This window comes from Scheffersomyces xylosifermentans, assembly GCF_036884685.1.
Source record: "Scheffersomyces xylosifermentans strain CBS 12540 chromosome Unknown RJT20scaffold_2, whole genome shotgun sequence".
In the NCBI taxonomy this organism is placed as follows: Eukaryota; Fungi; Ascomycota; class Pichiomycetes; order Serinales; family Debaryomycetaceae; genus Scheffersomyces; species Scheffersomyces xylosifermentans.
The window spans coordinates 2,291,354-2,310,479 of NW_027042940.1; the positions used below are offsets into that span (position 1 = coordinate 2,291,354).

The 19,126-nt window shown below is 40.0% G+C and overlaps 9 protein-coding genes across 9 annotated transcripts; 4 read left to right on the plus strand and 5 right to left on the minus strand. All coding sequences in view use genetic code 12, as the record gives it.

The window, feature by feature from the left end:
- Positions 1-766: 766 nt before the first annotated feature.
- NHX1 (bifunctional K:H/Na:H antiporter) lies at positions 767-2,683 on the plus strand (the record flags this gene model as incomplete). The annotated part of the gene is made up of 1 exon (XM_064921225.1): positions 767-2,683. A coding segment is annotated over one exon (1,917 nt), but the record flags the coding sequence as incomplete, so codon positions are not given.
- Positions 2,684-3,038: 355 nt separating this feature from the next.
- RJT20DRAFT_126331 (uncharacterized protein) lies at positions 3,039-5,189 on the minus strand. The gene has a single exon (XM_064916730.1). The coding sequence runs from the start codon at positions 5,083-5,085 to the stop codon at positions 3,148-3,150; it is 1,938 nt and encodes a 645-aa protein (XP_064776386.1). The 5' UTR covers positions 5,086-5,189; the 3' UTR covers positions 3,039-3,147.
- A 426-nt stretch (positions 5,190-5,615) lies between these two features.
- RJT20DRAFT_126332 (mitochondrial 37S ribosomal protein PET123) lies at positions 5,616-6,653 on the minus strand. The gene has a single exon (XM_064916731.1). It carries the CDS (start codon positions 6,633-6,635, stop codon positions 5,715-5,717), a length of 921 nt encoding a protein of 306 aa, XP_064776387.1. The 5' UTR covers positions 6,636-6,653; the 3' UTR covers positions 5,616-5,714.
- Positions 6,654-7,494: 841 nt separating this feature from the next.
- On the minus strand, positions 7,495-9,516 carry RJT20DRAFT_126333 (uncharacterized protein). The gene has a single exon (XM_064916732.1). The coding sequence runs from the start codon at positions 9,451-9,453 to the stop codon at positions 7,597-7,599; it is 1,857 nt and encodes a 618-aa protein (XP_064776388.1). The 5' UTR covers positions 9,454-9,516; the 3' UTR covers positions 7,495-7,596.
- A 166-nt stretch (positions 9,517-9,682) lies between these two features.
- On the plus strand, positions 9,683-10,419 carry RJT20DRAFT_30809 (mRNA splicing protein). The gene has a single exon (XM_064919641.1). The coding sequence runs from the start codon at positions 9,927-9,929 to the stop codon at positions 10,191-10,193; it is 267 nt and encodes an 88-aa protein (XP_064776389.1). The 5' UTR covers positions 9,683-9,926; the 3' UTR covers positions 10,194-10,419.
- A 226-nt stretch (positions 10,420-10,645) lies between these two features.
- Positions 10,646-11,116, minus strand: RJT20DRAFT_2860 (uncharacterized protein; the record flags this gene model as incomplete). Its single annotated transcript, XM_064919533.1, has 1 exon — positions 10,646-11,116. One exon carries the CDS (start codon positions 11,114-11,116, stop codon positions 10,646-10,648), a length of 471 nt encoding a protein of 156 aa, XP_064776390.1.
- Positions 11,117-11,900: 784 nt separating this feature from the next.
- RAD52 (recombinase) lies at positions 11,901-14,252 on the plus strand. Its single transcript, XM_064915827.1, has 2 exons — positions 11,901-13,731; positions 13,790-14,252. The coding sequence occupies exons 1-2, from the start codon at positions 12,155-12,157 to the stop codon at positions 13,875-13,877; spliced, it is 1,665 nt and encodes a 554-aa protein (XP_064776391.1). The 5' UTR covers positions 11,901-12,154; the 3' UTR covers positions 13,878-14,252.
- A 154-nt stretch (positions 14,253-14,406) lies between these two features.
- RJT20DRAFT_126337 (NEDD8-activating protein) lies at positions 14,407-15,917 on the plus strand. Its single transcript, XM_064916733.1, has one exon. It carries the CDS (start codon positions 14,530-14,532, stop codon positions 15,841-15,843), a length of 1,314 nt encoding a protein of 437 aa, XP_064776392.1. The 5' UTR covers positions 14,407-14,529; the 3' UTR covers positions 15,844-15,917.
- A 261-nt stretch (positions 15,918-16,178) lies between these two features.
- On the minus strand, positions 16,179-17,543 carry RJT20DRAFT_91655 (carboxylic ester hydrolase; the record flags this gene model as incomplete). Its single annotated transcript, XM_064921386.1, has 1 exon — positions 16,179-17,543. The coding sequence occupies one exon, from the start codon at positions 17,541-17,543 to the stop codon at positions 16,179-16,181; it is 1,365 nt and encodes a 454-aa protein (XP_064776393.1).
- Between the last annotated feature and the right edge of the window lie 1,583 nt (positions 17,544-19,126).

Consider the following 19,126-nt stretch of genomic DNA (forward strand, 5'->3'; position numbering starts at 1 on the left):
ACGGAAGGAGGCAGGCAACGGCTTTTCAATTAGCTTAAGTTTACCATCATTGGCTTCAACCGGTGTTCATTAGACTAGGTTAATTCAGATCCGATCTTATTTTGTCCCAGATAAAATGACAATTTGTTATTTCGTGGTAATTTGTTAATTCGTGGTAATTAGTTAATTAGGTGGTGGTGGTAATATCACAGTCTGCTGCCAGCGTGGTGTACACGCACAGTGAAATTTATACCTCTAATTAATACTGTGGAGGGAGTGTTCCACGGGTCAACCATACTGCAAAATTTGCAATTTCTGCCCTTTTTGCAACATTTTTACCACCTAGGCCAGGACTTCGAACTGCAACAATTATACACCACTACCACAAAAAATTCATAATAACCCTCATCATACCCCACGAACTCCATCTCTATCACTACTCCAACAGATTCCACACGTTAAAGTGGGAGGCCCTCTAAGGCGGTACGCGCACGACCCCTCATACCAACGCGAATTTTTAACAACGCACTACTTTTTTTGGCTTCGTTTTAAGATTACTGTCAAAAGGCTTGTTGAAGGTTTTAGCATTGGTTGTATCCGGAAGCATATAGTAAATTACGAACCAGCGGTGGCTATCTGAAGAATAGAGATCGGTAGCAGTTGTGTGACATTTTTTTTTGGGAAATTTCCGTGCCTTTTTCGTGCAATTCTATCACCCTATACCCTGTAATTAGTACCGTGTGATCCACTATTATATACTTACTGCCTACCATAGAAACAACCAGCGATGTCCAGCATAGTGTTGTTTGTAGCCAAGCAATTGGTGAAAAGAGCAATAACAGATCCGTCCGGAGTGGACGAGGATCTCCCTGACGTGTCGACTCCAGACGAATTGGAAGATACCAACCCAGTAGCTGAAGAGATCTTCTCGTCCTGGGCGCTTTTCATTTTACTCTCTCTATTATGTGCGGCGTTATGGTCGTCATACTTCTTACAACAAAGAAGAATAAAGGCGATACATGAAACGGTTCTATCGATCTTCTACGGCATGATCGTAGGACTCATAATCCGTGTTAGTCCAGGACATTACATCCAAGACGCCGTCAAATTCAACAGTGGATACTTTTTCAATATCTTGTTACCTCCCATCATTCTAAACAGTGGATACGAACTACACCAAGCGAACTTCTTCCGAAACTTGGGCTCGATTCTTACGTTTGCCATCCCAGGAACATTCCTTTCTGCGCTAGTATTGGGAATAATCTTGTACATCTGGACTTCGCTAGGCTTGGACGGTGTCAGCCTCGAGTTTGTAGATGCATTGGCCGTGGGTGCTACACTTTCAGCTACTGACCCAGTTACCATCTTGTCGATCTTCAATGCTTATAAAGTCGACCCCAAGTTGTACACCATCATTTTCGGAGAGTCTTTATTGAACGATGCGATTTCTATTGTCATGTTCGAGACATGTCAGAAGTTCCATGGTCATCCAGTTCACTTCTCGTCTTTCTTCGAAGGTATTGGGTTGTTCTTGATGTCATTTACTATCTCGACCATAATTGGAATTTTGATTGGTATTTTCGTTGCCCTTATCCTTAAGCATTCACATATCAGAAGATACCCCCAAATCGAGACATGTTTGGTGTTATTATTTGCCTACGAATCATACTTCTTCTCCAATGGTGCTCACATGTCTGGTATTGTCTCTTTGCTTTTCTGTGGAATCACATTAAAGCACTACGCCTACTACAACATGTCCAGAAGAACTCAGATCGCTACAAAATACATTTTTCAATTATTAGCCCAGTTGTCGGAGAATTTTATTTTCATCTATTTGGGATTATCTCTTTTTACAGAGGTGGAGCTTGTCTTCAAGCCATTACTTATCATTGTGACCTTTATCCTGATCTGTATCGCCAGATGGTCTGCCGTTTTCCCACTTTCCCGTTTCCTCAACTTTTTCTACCGGGCCCGTTTTGAAAGATTTAACAACATAAATGCCCTTAATGGCAGCATTACTGCCCAAGCCTTGCCTGATGAAATTTCCCACTCTTACCAGATGATGATTTTCTGGGCAGGATTGAGAGGAGCCGTCGGTGTTGCGTTGGCTATGGGTATACAGGGAGAGGCTAAGTGGACTTTATTAGCAACTGTTCTTGTGGTTGTTGTGCTAACAGTGATTTTGTTCGGTGGAACCACTGCGTCTATGTTGGAGATATTGGGAATCAAGATCGGATGCATCGATGAGACCAATGATTCAGATGACGACTTTGATATCGAAGCACCTCGTTTGCCTTCCACATCGCCAGGTACTTCAAATGTTTTACTTGGTAACAGAAGATTCCAGGGCGCAAGAGGAGGAGGAAACGTTGGAAAACAAAGTTACAAGGACGATGTTAGAGGTAGCAACATCAACCTTACTGGCTACCCCCACAACGCCAACAGCCACAGCACTAATAACAGTAGTAATCTCTTGGATGGATCAAACTTCGGCAATGATGAGGATGATGACGAGTATGTGACGAGTGACGTTGACGACTTGTTGAGCTCAGGTACACACAACGTTCCTTTGTCAGCTGCTGGACCAGATGCGGGTAACTTAGGTGGTGTATTAGGAGCATTCTTAAGTGCCGAAGAGCATGCCAAGTGGTTTACGCGTTTTGATGAGCAGGTCTTGAAGCCTGTGTTGTTAGACACTTTGCCAAAGAATGGAGGAAGTTCCAACAGCGGTAATGGTAATAATGGACAGCAATAATAGCATTAATGACGATAATAATATTAACAACACAGCGATAGATAGATGAAAATAGACGAGTCAAAGACCAAAACTTACAAAGTTAATGAGGGCCTGATACAGCTATTACAATGTAAGAATTCTTACATTTAATAGGATAGCAAATAGCTGCATATCTAAAATTGGATATGTAGGGTCTAAGATACTCCTCAGAGGATGTCACATCTAGTAGTAGCTAGACGGGTTGCACAAGACGCTTGCTTTAAATTGTACAATAGAGAATACAGCTTAAAATAAATATTACGATAAAACTTTAATTTCTAATGTATCACTTCGAACTTGGAAAGCGATATAATATACATTTGTAACTCTAAGTAGATATTTGCAATAGCTACCTATAAAAACGACAGCTAAGTCAGTCCATTAAAATTAACTTATAAGCCTACCTTGATATGTTGTTGTTGTTGGTCTGCTATGGCAACGTCTATGACCCACTTAGCCAACTTATATGCCCTTGCGTTCAAAACAAGATCATTGAGCTTGTAATTGAATTTAATACAGATCTGGTAGAATTCGCTCATAGCCAAATCGTGCAACACTGCAATTAAATGGTTCTTGGTCAACCTCTTATCCCTCTTCTGCGCACCTGATAAGAAAACCGAATCAGGCAAATAGTCTGTGTAATTACTTGTGGCCCGAATAGGCTTCTCCAACAAGTTTAAAACGTCACAGATGTGGCTATTAGTGATGGTTCCATTCTTATCTTCCTCTATAGAATGCATCAATAAGTTAGAAATGGCAATTGTGGCATTTCCAAAGTTCACAGCGTTGATCACACGAGATTCAGTATCTCTCTTCAAGGTTGTTCTGAAGAAAATGCCGATATTAGTGGAAAGAAACCTATCATTGTAGACTTTGTATTGTTTGGTTATGCTCTCAATAGCTTTCCGTAATTTGATAATGATAGGATGTGCCTTGTTATTGGATGAATTGACATCCAATGCAGATGATAAAGCCGCCTTCAATGGTATGAAAAATTGAGTGTCAGCAAATTTATACCATTTGTTATTAAAGATCGAAGGGGATGTGTTTTTCTTCGTATCTATCTCAGAATAGTTACGTAAAGTATTTTGTGTTAACGGAGACTTGGAAGGGGATCCGAGTATCGAATTACCGAAGATATCACTCTCATCGACGTGTTTAGAGCTTGAAGAACTTCTAAGTTCCTCTTTGATTGTGAGTTGGTTTTGTTTAAGAACTTTCAAATCAGAGGCAGAACGGTAATTGACTCTAGCAGTAGTTTCTTTGATGATCAATGAACATTCGTCCAAAATGGCCGGCCAAATGAAACCTCTCCTTGATCTGGCATTGTAGATTGCTGTTCTGAGCTTGACACCCTCTGGATCATTGGTTGTAGCTATGTAAGACAATTCTTGAAAAGCAGTCAAACGACTTAATTGGTACTCTGGATCGACATTACGCAAACCAGAAAGTAACGTGTTGATAGGATCAGCACTGTAGGTACTAATTGGCTTCTTTCCATCCAAACATCCAATTGTGGCGTACACATTGAAAGCATAGTTGACGAACTCCCAGGCCAACAAGATGTGATAAGTAAGGAAAGAAATGCTGAAAAGCGTGCTCCATGAAACATTGAATGAAGGAATAGACGTATCCAATCCTAGGATAAGAATAAGAACAATATTCGATTTGTATATCACTGGCTTTACTGCTAAATATGCGATAGGTGCAAGTATAGCGACAATAATGTTCAAGGCCAAAGCATTTCTGAAAAGCGAAGGCACCTTGGAAAGCAAGGAATCCTCAGGTCTGAGCTTGCTTGCTCCATACTGGAAGTTCAATCTGTTTCTTTGGAAAATGAGATGATGGGCACTGTAGAAACCAGAAAGAAACAATGGGTAGAACCAGTAAAATACCCATTCGTCGTTGATAAGAGGATTTTTGCGGTATTCCTTCGAGAGCAGGTAGTAGTCATATGCGAAAGGGAGTTGGAATATGAAGATCAAATGAATAAAATAACCCGATAACAAGTAGAAGATGGTGTTCTTCAAGTATTGCACCGAAAAGAGGGTATGATAGATCTGAGCTCCAAGAGTCTTATGCGATGAGTATTCCACCGTTGAAAACTTAGCTCTGGCTTGCTTAATGAGAAGAAGAGCCACGAATATCACCGGTGCTCGGTACACGAATGTGAAGAGCAAGTTCCACCAGAATTGTCCGTATGGAATCCTAAGCGTTATTGAAGCAGATATTGCTACTAGCACATTAATATTGTGCACATATCGTAATCTTTTGGCAAGAACTTTGCCGAAGTACGACTGGTACGTGCTGGGATTCGGTGCGGGAGCCATGGTCACTGGTTTTACGGCGATTGGTGGACTTCCTGAGGAATTGGACCGAAGAAGAGTGTAAGTTGTTTAGTAGAAAATGAAGGATTTTGAAAATGGAGAGTTTTTAAAATGAAAAGGATATCCGAGGGAAGAGAAGGTCGGAAATAGGGGCGGTTCGGGGTATTGGAGATGATGAGAGGGGGCCATTGAAAGAGGGAGATTTGGTGTGGAATTGGAGGAAAAAGTGGATATTAGGTATTCAAGGAGATGTGTGGATAGAGCTATGTAGTTAAATCATGAAAAAATTGAGCAATTATAGGAAATGAAGAGGGGTCTAGAGAGTATTTCATTCATTGAATACTTATCATTGATGCATGTTCCGAGCAACTACTTTCGACCCAAAGTTCACGTGACTTCTTGGATGAGTATAGTTAATGAATTAGCTACGGTAGAAAGTAACCTTAAAATCACTATTGAGAAGAGAAATTGGCCTTGAAACTAGTCCCCTATGATCCCGAAATTTCCTCATATATTCTACAGCTTTAAAGAAACTCATTCGTTATAAATACAATGTATAATAGCTATGTACAATTATCTCATATGGTAGCGCCGTGAAATTTCCAGCAAAATGACTTGAATTTCATACCTATTTACTGACTGGATTCCCCAGATCTTTCTTGGTTAATGACAATCTGTGCTTCTCTTCTCAACCTCTCCTTTTCTCCGCTCAAAGTATCCTTAATGCTCTCCAAACCAGGCTTTCCGTTGATTTCTCCCAATACCTTGTCGGTGATAAGTCTCTCATTGAAGTCTACAGTGGCATAACTAGGACCAGCACTAGAAAGTCTCTGCTCTATTATGTTTTGGGAACCGTCAAACTTGCTGAAGTTGACCTCGAAAGCCTCAGTTATGGCAGCTTCCAATTCTTCCTCAGTGGTAATGAAGTTCGATGCAGCATGGTACAAGTCCAACAATTGGTCAGCCTTTTTCTCCTGGGCCTCCAATTCTCTGATTTTTCTGTTAAGAATTCTTTGTTGGTTTTTTAATTGTTCTTCTTCTGGTGTTCTATTTCTCATTATTGGACCTTTCAAGTAGGAGTCTATGGTAGGTAATGTCAACTTGACGGCATCGGAGTCTTCGTATTCGTCAGCGAGGGAATGATTCTTCTCCTTCTCAAGCTGTTCAGCCTTAATTTCGTCGATTTTCTGCAATCTGGCTGCTTCGGTCAAGTATGCTTGTTTCAAGTACTCACGACGGATTTCGTCTCTTTGCAAGTTCCATGCTTGTTCTTCCGATAAGTCTGCGGCTGGGGTCTTTCTTGGGGTCTTATCTTCGATAGTAGCTCTGATACGCTCTTCTACAGTTATGATCTTCTTTTGTGGAGGCGTACGGTGGAATGTGAACCCTGTATGTGTTGGTAAAGGTACACCTTCAGCGAAACCCTGTTCGATGTGAGACTCCTTCTCTAATTCATGGGCAGTTTTAGTTCTGATTGGGTTGCCCTTGAAAACGGGACGGACCTTGGGCAAGATACCGGACTTTCCTCCGTACTTAAGAACTCCTTTACCCATGCTGTATATGTGTTACTGCTGAATATATCCTACCCTTTAAATCGTCTTATACTATGAACAGTTAAGTATGTTGATGAAAAATTTGATAGTTGGAGTGTCTGCAGGAAGTAAATGTCACGTGATTAAATCTGGGAGAATACAGAAGCCTCCTATTACCGCTTAATGATAGAGATATGAAGAGGTAGAGGTAGAGGTATGGTGAGTAGACGTTGATGTATAGCTGGTGGGTATGCTGAACTCATGGGATGTGATGTTTATGGGTTTAATGGAGATGAACATTATATTTGGGTAAATCATGCGTTATAGAAGTGAGAGATCTATGTACTTATAGTATTTGGTGGTATATAGTATTTGGTGGTATATAGTATTTGGTGGTATATAGTATTTGGTGGTATATAGTATATAGTGGTATATAGTATTTGGTGGTATATAGTATATAGTGGTATATTTTATATAGTAGTATATAGCTCTTAGTAAATGGTAGTACTATAGTATAGTAATTCTATAATATATGAGGATACTATGGTAATACATAGTAGACGGTAATTTATAATTTATGGTAGTACAAGAATATGGTAATACATAGTAAATGGTAATACTATGATAATACCTCATATGTGGTAGTACATTATGGTATAGCATTAGAGAATACTCTGGTAATAAGATGATAATACATACTAAATGGTAATATATACTATATGGTAATATATACTATATGGTAATATATTGTATAGGGTAATACATAGAATATGATAATCCATAGTATATGGTAGCATAGTAATAGCATTCCAATATAAGGATGCAATGGTTACTAATATGGTAATACATAGTGTAAGATAGTACATAGTACATGTTAATTCTGGAATACCATTTGATACTACACATCATGATACTTGCACATATATAATACATACATTAACATTACTAATAGCCAATCTATATCTATAGCTACTTTGCTTTCCTATTTCTGGCCCCAGATCTCATAGATCCTTTCCAGACATACCCTACCGATCCTTTTATTTCCGATTTCTTCTTCAAACTCTTTAACAAGAAGCTGCTTTTTCTCTATTTCAGAAGCCTCGCCATGCTCAACATGATAGTACTCTATCAACAGTTTGGGGGTGGGAAACCTCTTTTGTATTACAATAGCACGCTCCAATGAAACACCCCGAATTGCCATGAGCATCAACACAAACATTTCTCGTACTGTCATCATACCAGTTTTTCCCATGAGTTCTTGAAATACACTGAATAGGTGCACACATTCATACGATGTTTTCCTTTTCTCAAACTTCTCTCTAAATTTTACAATGAGCTCAGTGTATTCCGATTGGTTTTTCAATGACCTTGCCCGTATAACAATCAACTTGGTATCATTCTCTTTTAACTGTGCTGTCATAACCTCCGTCAAAGATGCTAGAAAAGAGACTGTTTCGTCAATTTCTCGGAATTTCTTTAAATAGAAATCCGAGACTGTCATTGTCATAGAGATAGCTGTCTGGATGGAATTTGCCATTTCAGATACCCTTTCGAGAGCACCCATCTTGATTTCCTCAACCAAGTAGTAAAAATGTTTCATTCCCGACTTTTTTAATCTATTCTTTTGTTCTTGAAATCGACCATCTCGAATAGAGAATGCCAAGTCATCTATTCTTTTCCTTTCACAAATATAATTCAAAACTACTTCTTTCCCAGTTTTCAAATGCTTGGCAATCCAAACGATATCTCCAACTGAAAGTGCTCTAACTTCACACTTTACACCCAAGGAGCTCAATCGCCTCAGAAAGAAGTCTCTCTCCAGTTGAGAGCGAATCTCTCTGCTATCGATAAGCATTACAACCTCATACTCCGAGCTTGTCCACACATCGTATTTGGTTCCAAAGTAAATTCGCTGATTTACGTCGTGCTCTGAATTATTATCCACTTGTACAGAATCCTTTTGGACGCTGTGTTCAGAAATTGGCTCCTCTTGTGTTGGATTCTCCCTCAATTCACTGATATCCTCCATCCTCTGTAGCAACGACTTTCTTGAGCCTTCAGAGGAAATTAGTTGCGTTTCATGTAAATTATATGAGTTGCTATTGAATGTACTATCAGGGGTAACCCTCACATCGTTATCGTACGACATATCAACAGAGGCACTAACTGGAGAGGAGTTTATACCTTCTGTATCTTTTAATTGCTTTGCCAATTCAATTCCTTCGTCTGTTAAAAAATACAATTTCGGCGAACGCCCCGAAGAGTCTACCAATTCATGGTTCATGAGGACCTTGACTGAATTCCAAGCTGAATAGAAGTCATTTGCAGCTGGATTTTTAGAAAACGATTTATCCGAATATGGTGCTGCAACCTTAGAAATCTCTTCTCTTGTGAGACCATTTCTTTTTCTATCTCGTATATATAAAGCCAACAATATAGCATAACCTCCTGAACGGTACTTCGGTACATATGGCTTTGTCTTCCTTGGTTTTTTGGCTGGTGGGCCATTTTCTTGTGACTCTGAATCTTTACGTTTATCACCTATCTCAACTGGAGGAGGAGCTGCAAATCCCGGAGGAAGTTCCAAGTTGCTTTGTTGATAATGAGTTTTAAGCTTTTTGGTCAAGAAAACAACCGTCTTGTCACCCACGAAACGAATCAGCTTCAAGGTTTTCGGGTCTTTTACTGGTTCAGGGTGTCTTCGCACAGAGTCAAAGGCCTTATTGTATAGAAGCGCCATTTTGGAGCCCTTCTTGGTGGCTTCTATAGCAGCTTCCTGGAGCCATGTTGCGAATAGCGGCTTCAAATCACCGTCATCTACATTATTCGGCTCGGACATCTTCAAATATATAGACAAAACACCAATTTTCACCTTCTAACCATGTAATATACCAACCTTTATGCTACCACTATAACCATCTAAATGTAAACATAGTTAAGAGAGCTAGTGATATTGGATATATCCGCACGACCTTTGATCACGTGCCATTTTGCACGATCCACGAAGCCGCTTCAAAAATGTCAAGCGAAGAGAGTTCGTTAGAAGAGCTGAAGAGGATGAGACTTGGAGAAGAAGAGAAGAAACAACAGTAGAGGAGTATAATTGTATTGTATGATTGTGTGATTGTATTGAATAATAGTATAATTGTATTGAATAATAGTATAATAGTATAATTGTATTACTGTTATCAATTGCTGGTTATTGTTTTCATTAGAGATATTAAAGATAGTTAATTGTTGACTTGGATTTCGATTGGGCTTTTGATTTGAATTTGTTTAGATTCTGTATATATAAATTGATACAATTGTAGCATGTCATCGAAAGGAAGCAAAAAATCAGCCCTTCCTCCGATCAATTTGATCTTTAAGTACTTACAACAACAGTCGTTGGTGACTATATGGCTCTACGAACAAACTGCGCTGAGAATCCAAGGCAAGATAAGAGGGTTCGACGAGTTCATGAATATCGTGATAGATGACGCCGTGGAGATATCGACAAAAGACGGCTCGAAGGAAGAATTGGGAAGAATACTATTGAAGGGAGACAATATAACATTGATTTCCAGTTTGGACGTATAGTTGGAGCAAAAAACTGGGTTGAAGTGGTGGATGCAAAGGAGGGATAAAGGGTTAAGCAATCTAACTTCCAAATATATGTGAATATGCATTTATGGAATTAATGGAGGTAGTTTCCGGTCTCAAAGTGTCATTTGGGGCCGTAGCAAGGCCCTTTCTATGAATATATTAATCGAATTGAAGAAGAATTTACTACATAAAAGGCCATTTTAAGCTACCAAAATGAAGCAGTAAAAGTCACTTCTGCCGTAAAGTGAAGATAAAACAGAATGCCCAGCATTCTTTGTATAATAGCTATAAATATTTCAAGATTAATGAATATATAATACATATCAAGAATGTTGAATGGAAGACGTAGCTAGCATTTCGATATTGAATAAGGATATGAAAAGTTAGATGAACTCAGTCAGATGAACCCAGTTAGATGAACTCATCTGAATTACAGTTGGGTGGAGTCAGAATTCAAAGCTAACTCTCTTACGCTTCCTAGGAGAATCATCCTTCCTCTCCAAGAATACATTCTCCTCTTCTGGCGGTGCTTGGAACGCTGTATTTTCAATCTTAGACAGAGTTGTCCCTCTTCTCTGCCTATGTGAATAACGGCTCTCACGTTCTTCCTTTAACAAGAGCGCCTTGTATTCCAGGATCTGTTTCTCTCGCTTTGCTGAAAGCTTGACCTTCACTGTAGGTGGTTTGGGTCGTACTTCTGCGTGTTTCAATTCCAAAAGCACTTCGATAGGAAGTTTTAGTATTACAAGAAGCGAATCTCTCGAATATTGTACCCGATGGACAGCCACATCACATGAATCGCGTGTACCTTTCTCTGACAGCTTTTTCGGCAGTTCTCTTTCGAATCGTTCGAAGTCAACCGGACTTTCTTCGATATCGTTCTTCAAGATAGACTTTCTTGTCGGAAAAGACAGCATTTGCTATATTATAATCATGTCGAGTATGAATGAAGATTCACGTTGGCGGTGAATATACGTCAATTTTGCAGTGGAATTGGTTCTACAGGACTATGTGACTATATACGTTCAATTTGCTACTACTTTCTTGACTTTCCAGTGGTAAAATGTCACCTACAACTCCAACAATATACTAATCGCAATACCTATAAGTAAAAAGGAGAAAACAACTCTAAGAATACAAATTAATTTCTCCAAAAGTGAATACAGGCGCTACTTTTCAACTATTCAATTCCAATAGAACACCGTCCTACCTATTTCTACCTATTTCCACCTATTTCCACCTAATTTCTATCTTCTCTAGGAAAAGAAGTGTTGCAGTCTTTTCTTTATCTACTGAGGAAGAATTAATCTGCAAAAAGATTATGTAGATGCGAAGCAAACTGTAAAAGACCTGCCACGTCTAACATGTAGAAGACATGCTGCTTATATAATACAAGTAAATTGAACAGGGTATGAGAGTATTAGGACCTAATACTTTTAAGCCAATATTGTATTTTACACTAAAATAACATCATAGATGAACCAATTGAGCTTGCTTCTTCACATCAAACATACAAAAAATCCCCAAAAACTCATCTTAAAGTTCAAAATTCAACCCTTCTCTTTCATTCCTTTCTAATCTTACATGGTAGCGCCTCGAATCAGACATACCTGCACATAGATACAATTCACGAATTTTTACACTTTAGCGTTTTTCTATTTACATTTGGAGATCTTGTGATTCGATGTATGTAACTGGAGACAAGATTTGCCGTTGTCAAGCAGAATAGTGGTAGGGATACTTTATAGTTGTAGAACGCGTATAGTGTAGGCTAGTTGAAGTTGACAGCTTTTTTGAAGAGAAAAATCGGAATTACTCGGGGTTTTAAGCATTGAAACCAAGTGAAGAATCGCGTATTACCAGTTATAAGACACGGTAAAAAGTTATAACTTCTGGAGAACAGGAGTGGAAGAAAGGACCGAAAGAAGGTATAAAATTCATCTACAAGCTTTGCAATGAATCAGGGCCAGCGAAACAATTCTGGAGTTCCTACAAACTCTAATGGAATTAATACTAATGGACTGGGAAATAGTAACCAGTCTACATTGAATAACTTTAGTCGATACATAAATGGTAATACGGACGTGGAAAGGATGAAAAATCACAATAATGGCCCTGCAAGAGTGGCTTTTAGACCAACTCCGTACACGGAGGAAGAGCATCAGAGAATTAGAGTCCATTTGGATAAAGTACTCGGGCCAGAATATGTTAGCCACCGTCCTGGTGGAGGTGGTGGGCAAGTATCCTATATTGAAGGATGGAGAGCATTGAATTTGGCCAATGAGATTTTTGGATTTAATGGTTGGAATTCGGAGCTCATAAGCCAACAGATTGATTTTCTAGACACCCACGGAAACACAGGTAAATTCTCATTAGGATTATCGGTAGTTGTACGAGTAACTATAAAAGACGGCACTTATCATGAGGATTTTGGCTATGGATTTGTCGAAAATTCCAGGAATAAAGCTCAGGCTTTTGAAAAGTGTAAGAAGGAAGCTTTCACGGATGGTGTCAAGAGATGTCTCCGTTGTTTTGGCAATGTTCTAGGTAATTGCTTATACGATAAAACAATTCTACCCAAAATCAAGAAAGTTAACCTTCCAAAGCCCGACTATGAAGACATCGACTTTTACAGAGATCCGCAGCTTGTAGAAAGAGAACGAAGAAAGCAAATGTCTACTACAGTCAATATCATGGAGAAACCGAATGGTCAAGTTGCAGTTCCATCAAATGTACCTGCTCGAAATGCTGATCCTATCATTTCTGCCACTTCAAGGAATCCAACTCCTCTTGCTGCATCTAATATCCTTCAACCAACAAATAACAATAGAAACACAATAATACAGTCAGGGAAGCAAAACTCCAATAAAATGGTAGTGGCAAAGCCTGTTAATACATACAAACCTGAGATACGGGATTCTGAAGATATGGACGACTCGTTCCTCTTTAGTGATGATTTCATGGACGAAGATTCAATGCCTAGAAGATACGATGAGTACACGAATGGGGAGAAGTCTATACAGAGTGGACCTGTTGTAAAGGAGGTGATTCAACCTCAGAAGGAGGTTCCTGTCGAGAATGACCACAGTGTAATTACCAGTAACGGCGACAGTAACGTCAATTCGGATTCTAGAGAGGTTACAAGCAGCGCCCTTCCAGACTCGCCAGTGAACTCTCCAACTCCAGCTACAAACCCACCAATAGGATTTCCATTGTTTGTTAGTGCAAAGGGAGCAAACATGTTACAGGCTAATATAGACGACCCTTCTAAGTTACCTCATTTTGATACTAAATTCGTTGCCCCAAGTATGAGACGAACAGTTGATCCCAATAAGTCGGCTCCTGTAAAAAGAACAGATGCATCCCCAACTGTGAGGTCTAGTCAAACTGGAATCGCTAATATTAATAGACCGATCACCAGGTCCAATACTTTGAGTCTATCACAGAGTACCTCAGACAATGCTAATAGCTTAGGAAAAAGGATAGGCATGCCACCAAGCCAAAGACCGGCTGCAAAAAGATTACACAGAGAGTGAGTATAACGAACCAAAGATAACGAATTTCAAATTCCACATACTAACGTAATTTAGGCTTAGTCAGAGAAGTGAGTCCCCAGCCACTCCTGCTGCTGCTCCAGTGACTCCCGCAAAGGACCCACTGCCCAACACTGAAGAATAATGAATAATGGCAGTGCATTATAGCATCCCAGTATATAGTATTTCTGAGATAATAGTTCCCAAATTATACGTCATATTCATCGTTTGATTCACAGAAGAAGCCAATTTTGTTGCTGTGGCAGTTCCAAACTATAACACCTACATACATATACCAACATTACGAACAACATACAGTAATGAAACGTTGGAGTTGCTTATACTTGCAAAAATAATGTCGCTGATGTCGTGGGGCTATATCTACAACTTAAGGTACAATATTATATGCAGGCAACTTATATCACCAGTTTTTAGGGGTATGTGAATAAGGTAGAAAGTGTAGTTTTATTCATGTTTAGAATACTCTATAGAATATATACTAGTAGAGAGACTATTAACCCAATTTTCACCTGTCAGAAAGCCCCAAAAACAACATTATTACGATCATTTCAAAATTCAAGAAAAGCACGTGACATGATGGTTACTATATGTCAGCACGGGCTCAAAACCTTATCACATACTAAGCAACGACATTTCCTTGATTTAGATTACCAACTTAACTAAGAAAGATTAGTATTTAGATAATTAGTGATTATTCTTCTTTATAGTAAGCTAGTAAGGTAAGGCATATATAGGGTGGTAAGGTACTTTTCGAATTTTGTTATAAAAACAGTAAAATGTCTGTAATAATTGACCAAAGAGATGACTCCTCAGTGTTACCGCTATTGAATAATATTGGGCCATACAACGAAGTACCAGAAGAGTATGAAGCAGAAGAAGCAGCAGTAGCTCTTTCGACGACGAAAGTGCTTGTGATTGGAGCTGGTGGACTTGGCTGCGAAATCCTCAAGAATCTAGCTTTGACGGGTTTCAAGGACATCCATGTCATTGACATGGATACTATCGACGTGTCCAACTTAAATAGACAGTTCTTGTTCAGGCCAAAGGATGTTGGGAAGTCGAAGGCTGAAGTGGCCGCTAAGTTCATAGAAGAAAGAATAGGCGATAAGGATTTAAAGATTTCTCCGTATTTTGGAAAGATCCAGGATAAACCGTTATCATATTACAAACAGTTTGGTGTAGTGATATGTGGTTTGGATAGTGTGGAGGCAAGAAGATGGATCAATGCAACTTTGGTATCATTAGTGGATACAGAATTAAACAATTTGATCCCTATGATAGATGGAGGTACCGAGGGATTTCGTGGGCAATCGAGGGTGATATTACCAACACTCATGTCATGTTATGAATGTACCTTGGATTTGATAACTCCTCAAACGACATATCCAGTATGTACAATAGCAAATACACCTCGGTTACCAGAACATTGCATAGAATGGGCATCAGTGCTTGAATGGCCAAAGATGTTTCCGGGTAGGAAATTTGATGCTGATGATCCCGAACAAGTTGAATGGATGTACCAAACAGCTTTAGCTCGTGCCAATGAGTTTAATATTGAAGGAGTCACTAAACTGCTAACTTTGGGTGTAGTCAAGAACATTATTCCAGCGATTGCATCGACAAATGCCATAATAGCGGCCTCTTGTTGCAATGAGGCATTCAAAATCATTACAAATATCAATCCTATCTTAAATAACTATATGATGTACTCGGGAGACGACTCAATATTCACATATACCTACGCCCACGCAAGAAGAGCGAACTGCCCTGTCTGTGGAAACTTTGCAAAGACCTTCACCGCACAGAACTGGTGGACTCTTGAAAGGTTCATAGAAGAAATCAGCAGCAAGCAAGAAGTTCAAATGAGTCAGCCTTCCTTAACTGCTGCTTCGAGATTTCTTTATCTTCGAAACCCTCCTCATTTAGAAGAAAGTACCAGACCCAACCTTTCAAAAAAACTCAACACCTTAATCAGAGGCGGAGACGAGTTAGTCATCACAGACCCAAACTTGCCTATTTCTTTGAAGTTGACTGTGGAGTTTACCGGTCCAGAGACAGAACCTGATGATGTAAACTCCAGCTTAATGTAATATACGGGATGACGAGTTTGTTAATGAAAAGATATTTGGGTTGAATAGCTAGAGAGACTAAATATGATAAACGATCATTTATTATTACATTGTACTTCTAATTAATAGTATGTATTTGCTTCTAAATCATAGTGTCCAATTCCTAGGCCCACTTTCATTATAGTTTGCTTTTGATGCCCATTGGCTCCTCCCATGCACTTTGTAAGTACTTCTGATTACCTGCTGATTCCTAATCAGGTTTTGATTTTGATACCTACCACTAGGCGTCATCATAAAGCGGCCTTCCACTTTCCATTTTAAGTGCCATCATTTTGTTGTCATTTCTTGCAAACTGGTTATTTGCTCATTTCTCTCTTCTTTTCCTGTCTTTCACTCATCTCCTTCATTTCGTTAGTCAATAGTTCATTAAATTTCTCAATGTTATCAAGATAAATATGGTGGCCACTGTCCTCGACTTCTACTATTGTACTCCGACTTGGATCGTGGTGGTAGTTGTTGATTATATTAGAACATAACTGACCTCCCTTAACATCCATCCAGTCTTCTTTTCCGTACCACCATTCAAGCTTGCATTCGAGTTTGTGAATTCCTCTTTCAATCAATGGATGCCTGGCATCAGCACCAGGTGCAAGCAAGTAATTCAACATGTACTCGCCCGAACCGGGACTATTGAAGATACCATAGGCGTATTTGTGGAGCTTGTCAGCCTCATTGCGGTCCAATTTTGCAAAACGGCGAGAAGACCATCCGCTAACCACCTTAGAACCAAGTGGACCAGCCTTTCTCACCAATGTGAACGGCGAGATGTTCTGCTCCCATAATTTGGTGAAGTATGCTGGAACGGAGACAGGCGTACGATGTTTTATGATTGCGCCTGGTGACACCATGAGAAGCTTATCACAGAAATTAGGATTCTTCTTGATACCGTACGTTCCCATTAAATAAGCCCCCATTGAATGCGCCATCACCAAAATTTGCAGACTAGGCAAAGTGTATAAATTTCTCTTCTTTAGCCATTTTTCATACGAGTTATGGAACCACTTGTCGACGCTATCTATATCCTCAGATTCAAGTTTGAACGGTGGACGAGAAGAGCATCCGTATCCCAACAAGTCTATGGCGTGAACACACCAGTTGTCGACTGCTGATAGAGCTTCAAAGTTTTTAAGGAAAAATCCAAGACCACCTCCGTATCCGTGGACCATGATGAGATGGTTCATAGTAGCAGTATCTGCTTCCGTCTTTCCCGCAGGGTATATGACAAACTCGTTAATGTAATTGCCGTCTGCATCAATAGGGGTTTGGATCACTTGAGCTGAACGCCCAAGGGCGTCTGGACGTGGGTAGAAAGGAAGAAGTGATAGTAAATCACGCTGGAACTTGAGTGGGTTCCGTCTATAGGAATAGTCATCAAGCGAGTCCTTTATGGAGAGAGGAAAGCTGTTGGAGAACAACCTATGCAAAGGAACAGATGTCGGATGCGTTGACCGTTTATACTGGTGCACCACTGATTCCTCTACTAGATCTCTGGCCGCCGAAGTAGCAGGGCCCTCAAGAGATGTTGTCGCGATCGAGACTTTAGTGGTAGGATTGCTACTCACGGCAGTACTCTTTTTACGACGTACTAGCGACGCTACGTTTGAGTTCACCAGATTCAATAGATTATTGAGATCGAAATTAAAGCTCAGAGACGAGTTCATGCTCTGAGCAGATGAGCTAAGACATCTTGTAGTGAGTCTCGTGGCCATGGCGAAGTCCGAGATCGATTTTGCAAGCTAATTTCTTCTACTGGTGGAGACAAGTGCCTACCAAAAACAATAAAAACGAGATCGAAAACTGCTAAAACTGAAACCAAACCAAAACAAGCTTCGAGTAACAACACCAATACCAAAAAACCAACCTCCAACAGCTGTTTTTGGGAGTTCTCGTGGGGTTTACTGGTGTTGCAACGTGCGGCTGAAACCAGACGACTGTTTGAATAGCACGACAATACACTGTAAGAACCAGGTTAAAAGACTGGATAAACACCGATTTGCGGCCACTTTTTCGGGGTATTCAAGTTGCAGTGTGATATCCAACTAGGAGCGAATCCTCCAACTTACTCTTTAGCACGCCACTTATCCGAAAACGACCTGCTATCAGAGCTAAAAACAACAAACTGACAGAAGAAAGAAGTAGAAAGAAGGTGTCAAAAAATAGAGGCAGCAGCTTTCAGGTATATGGGGAGTGTGTATAGGCGCTGACGACATTTGCGACATTGCGACCAAAAATGGGGGAGTTGGTCTTATTGGCTGTGATGAGGTCTGCAGAGAAGGAGGACCATATATATGAGAGTAGTAGTAGTAGTAGTAGTAGTGGTAGTAGTAATTGCTGTTATTGTATGGTGTTTTAAGAGGTTCTGGCACTGGGGATACGGAAATGCTGCCGATTTGTAGTAAGTTTTTTTTTGAAGATGTTATGGGTCCAAATTCCTATAAATTGAACGCAGAAGTAGTTTACTACTCTCCACGTTCTGAACGTAACAATTCTTGGTGCCTGTTCTTAGTGCCGATTTTAGTGACAGGGCACGTGCGTAGTTTCCGGCATATGGCCAGGAGTTTTTGTTTTTGTCGCCGATCAAAAAAATGGAGTAAAAAAGTACATGTGATTCAAATCACATGATACAACGAATCACATGACAAATATCACATGACCCATGTTCATAACCTTCCGATGTCGGTAATTAATAAGGACATCCCCCCCTGGTTCAATGGCTAACGAAGCGGATATGTAAGGCGTAAGGTCACAAAGAGTCAAAAGCCAGGAAATCGCAGGGAAACGCAACGATTTTCCGCAGGTCACATCGTGCAGGTGTGGCAGCCCATAACTGTAGCATTGCATGCGTTAACTTAGTTGTCTACGGAAGGTAAGTGCTCTGGTACGGCAGCTGGGGAATGGTACGTTAATAAAGTTTGAAGCCACCAGTGGTTAAAACCAACTCGTTTATCGTAGAAGTCCCGGTTATCCGTTTTTGCTTGTCCAAGACAAATTTACCTGGTAACACATCACACCAATATCGTCTCGTCTAGCAGCTCCCTAATATCGCCATTGTTCAAAGACCACCAAGAACCACTCATTCGCCCTTTTTTAAACCAAGCTAAATTTTCATGCACCGGCGCCGCTGATGGAAAAGATAAAAAACTCTTTACGAAGCCAGAGAAAGATTTTTTTCCAACGCTTATAACGAATGAGATGTTGGCCTAGCAACACCTCAAGGTTGTAGCCAATGAACATCCCAAAAATG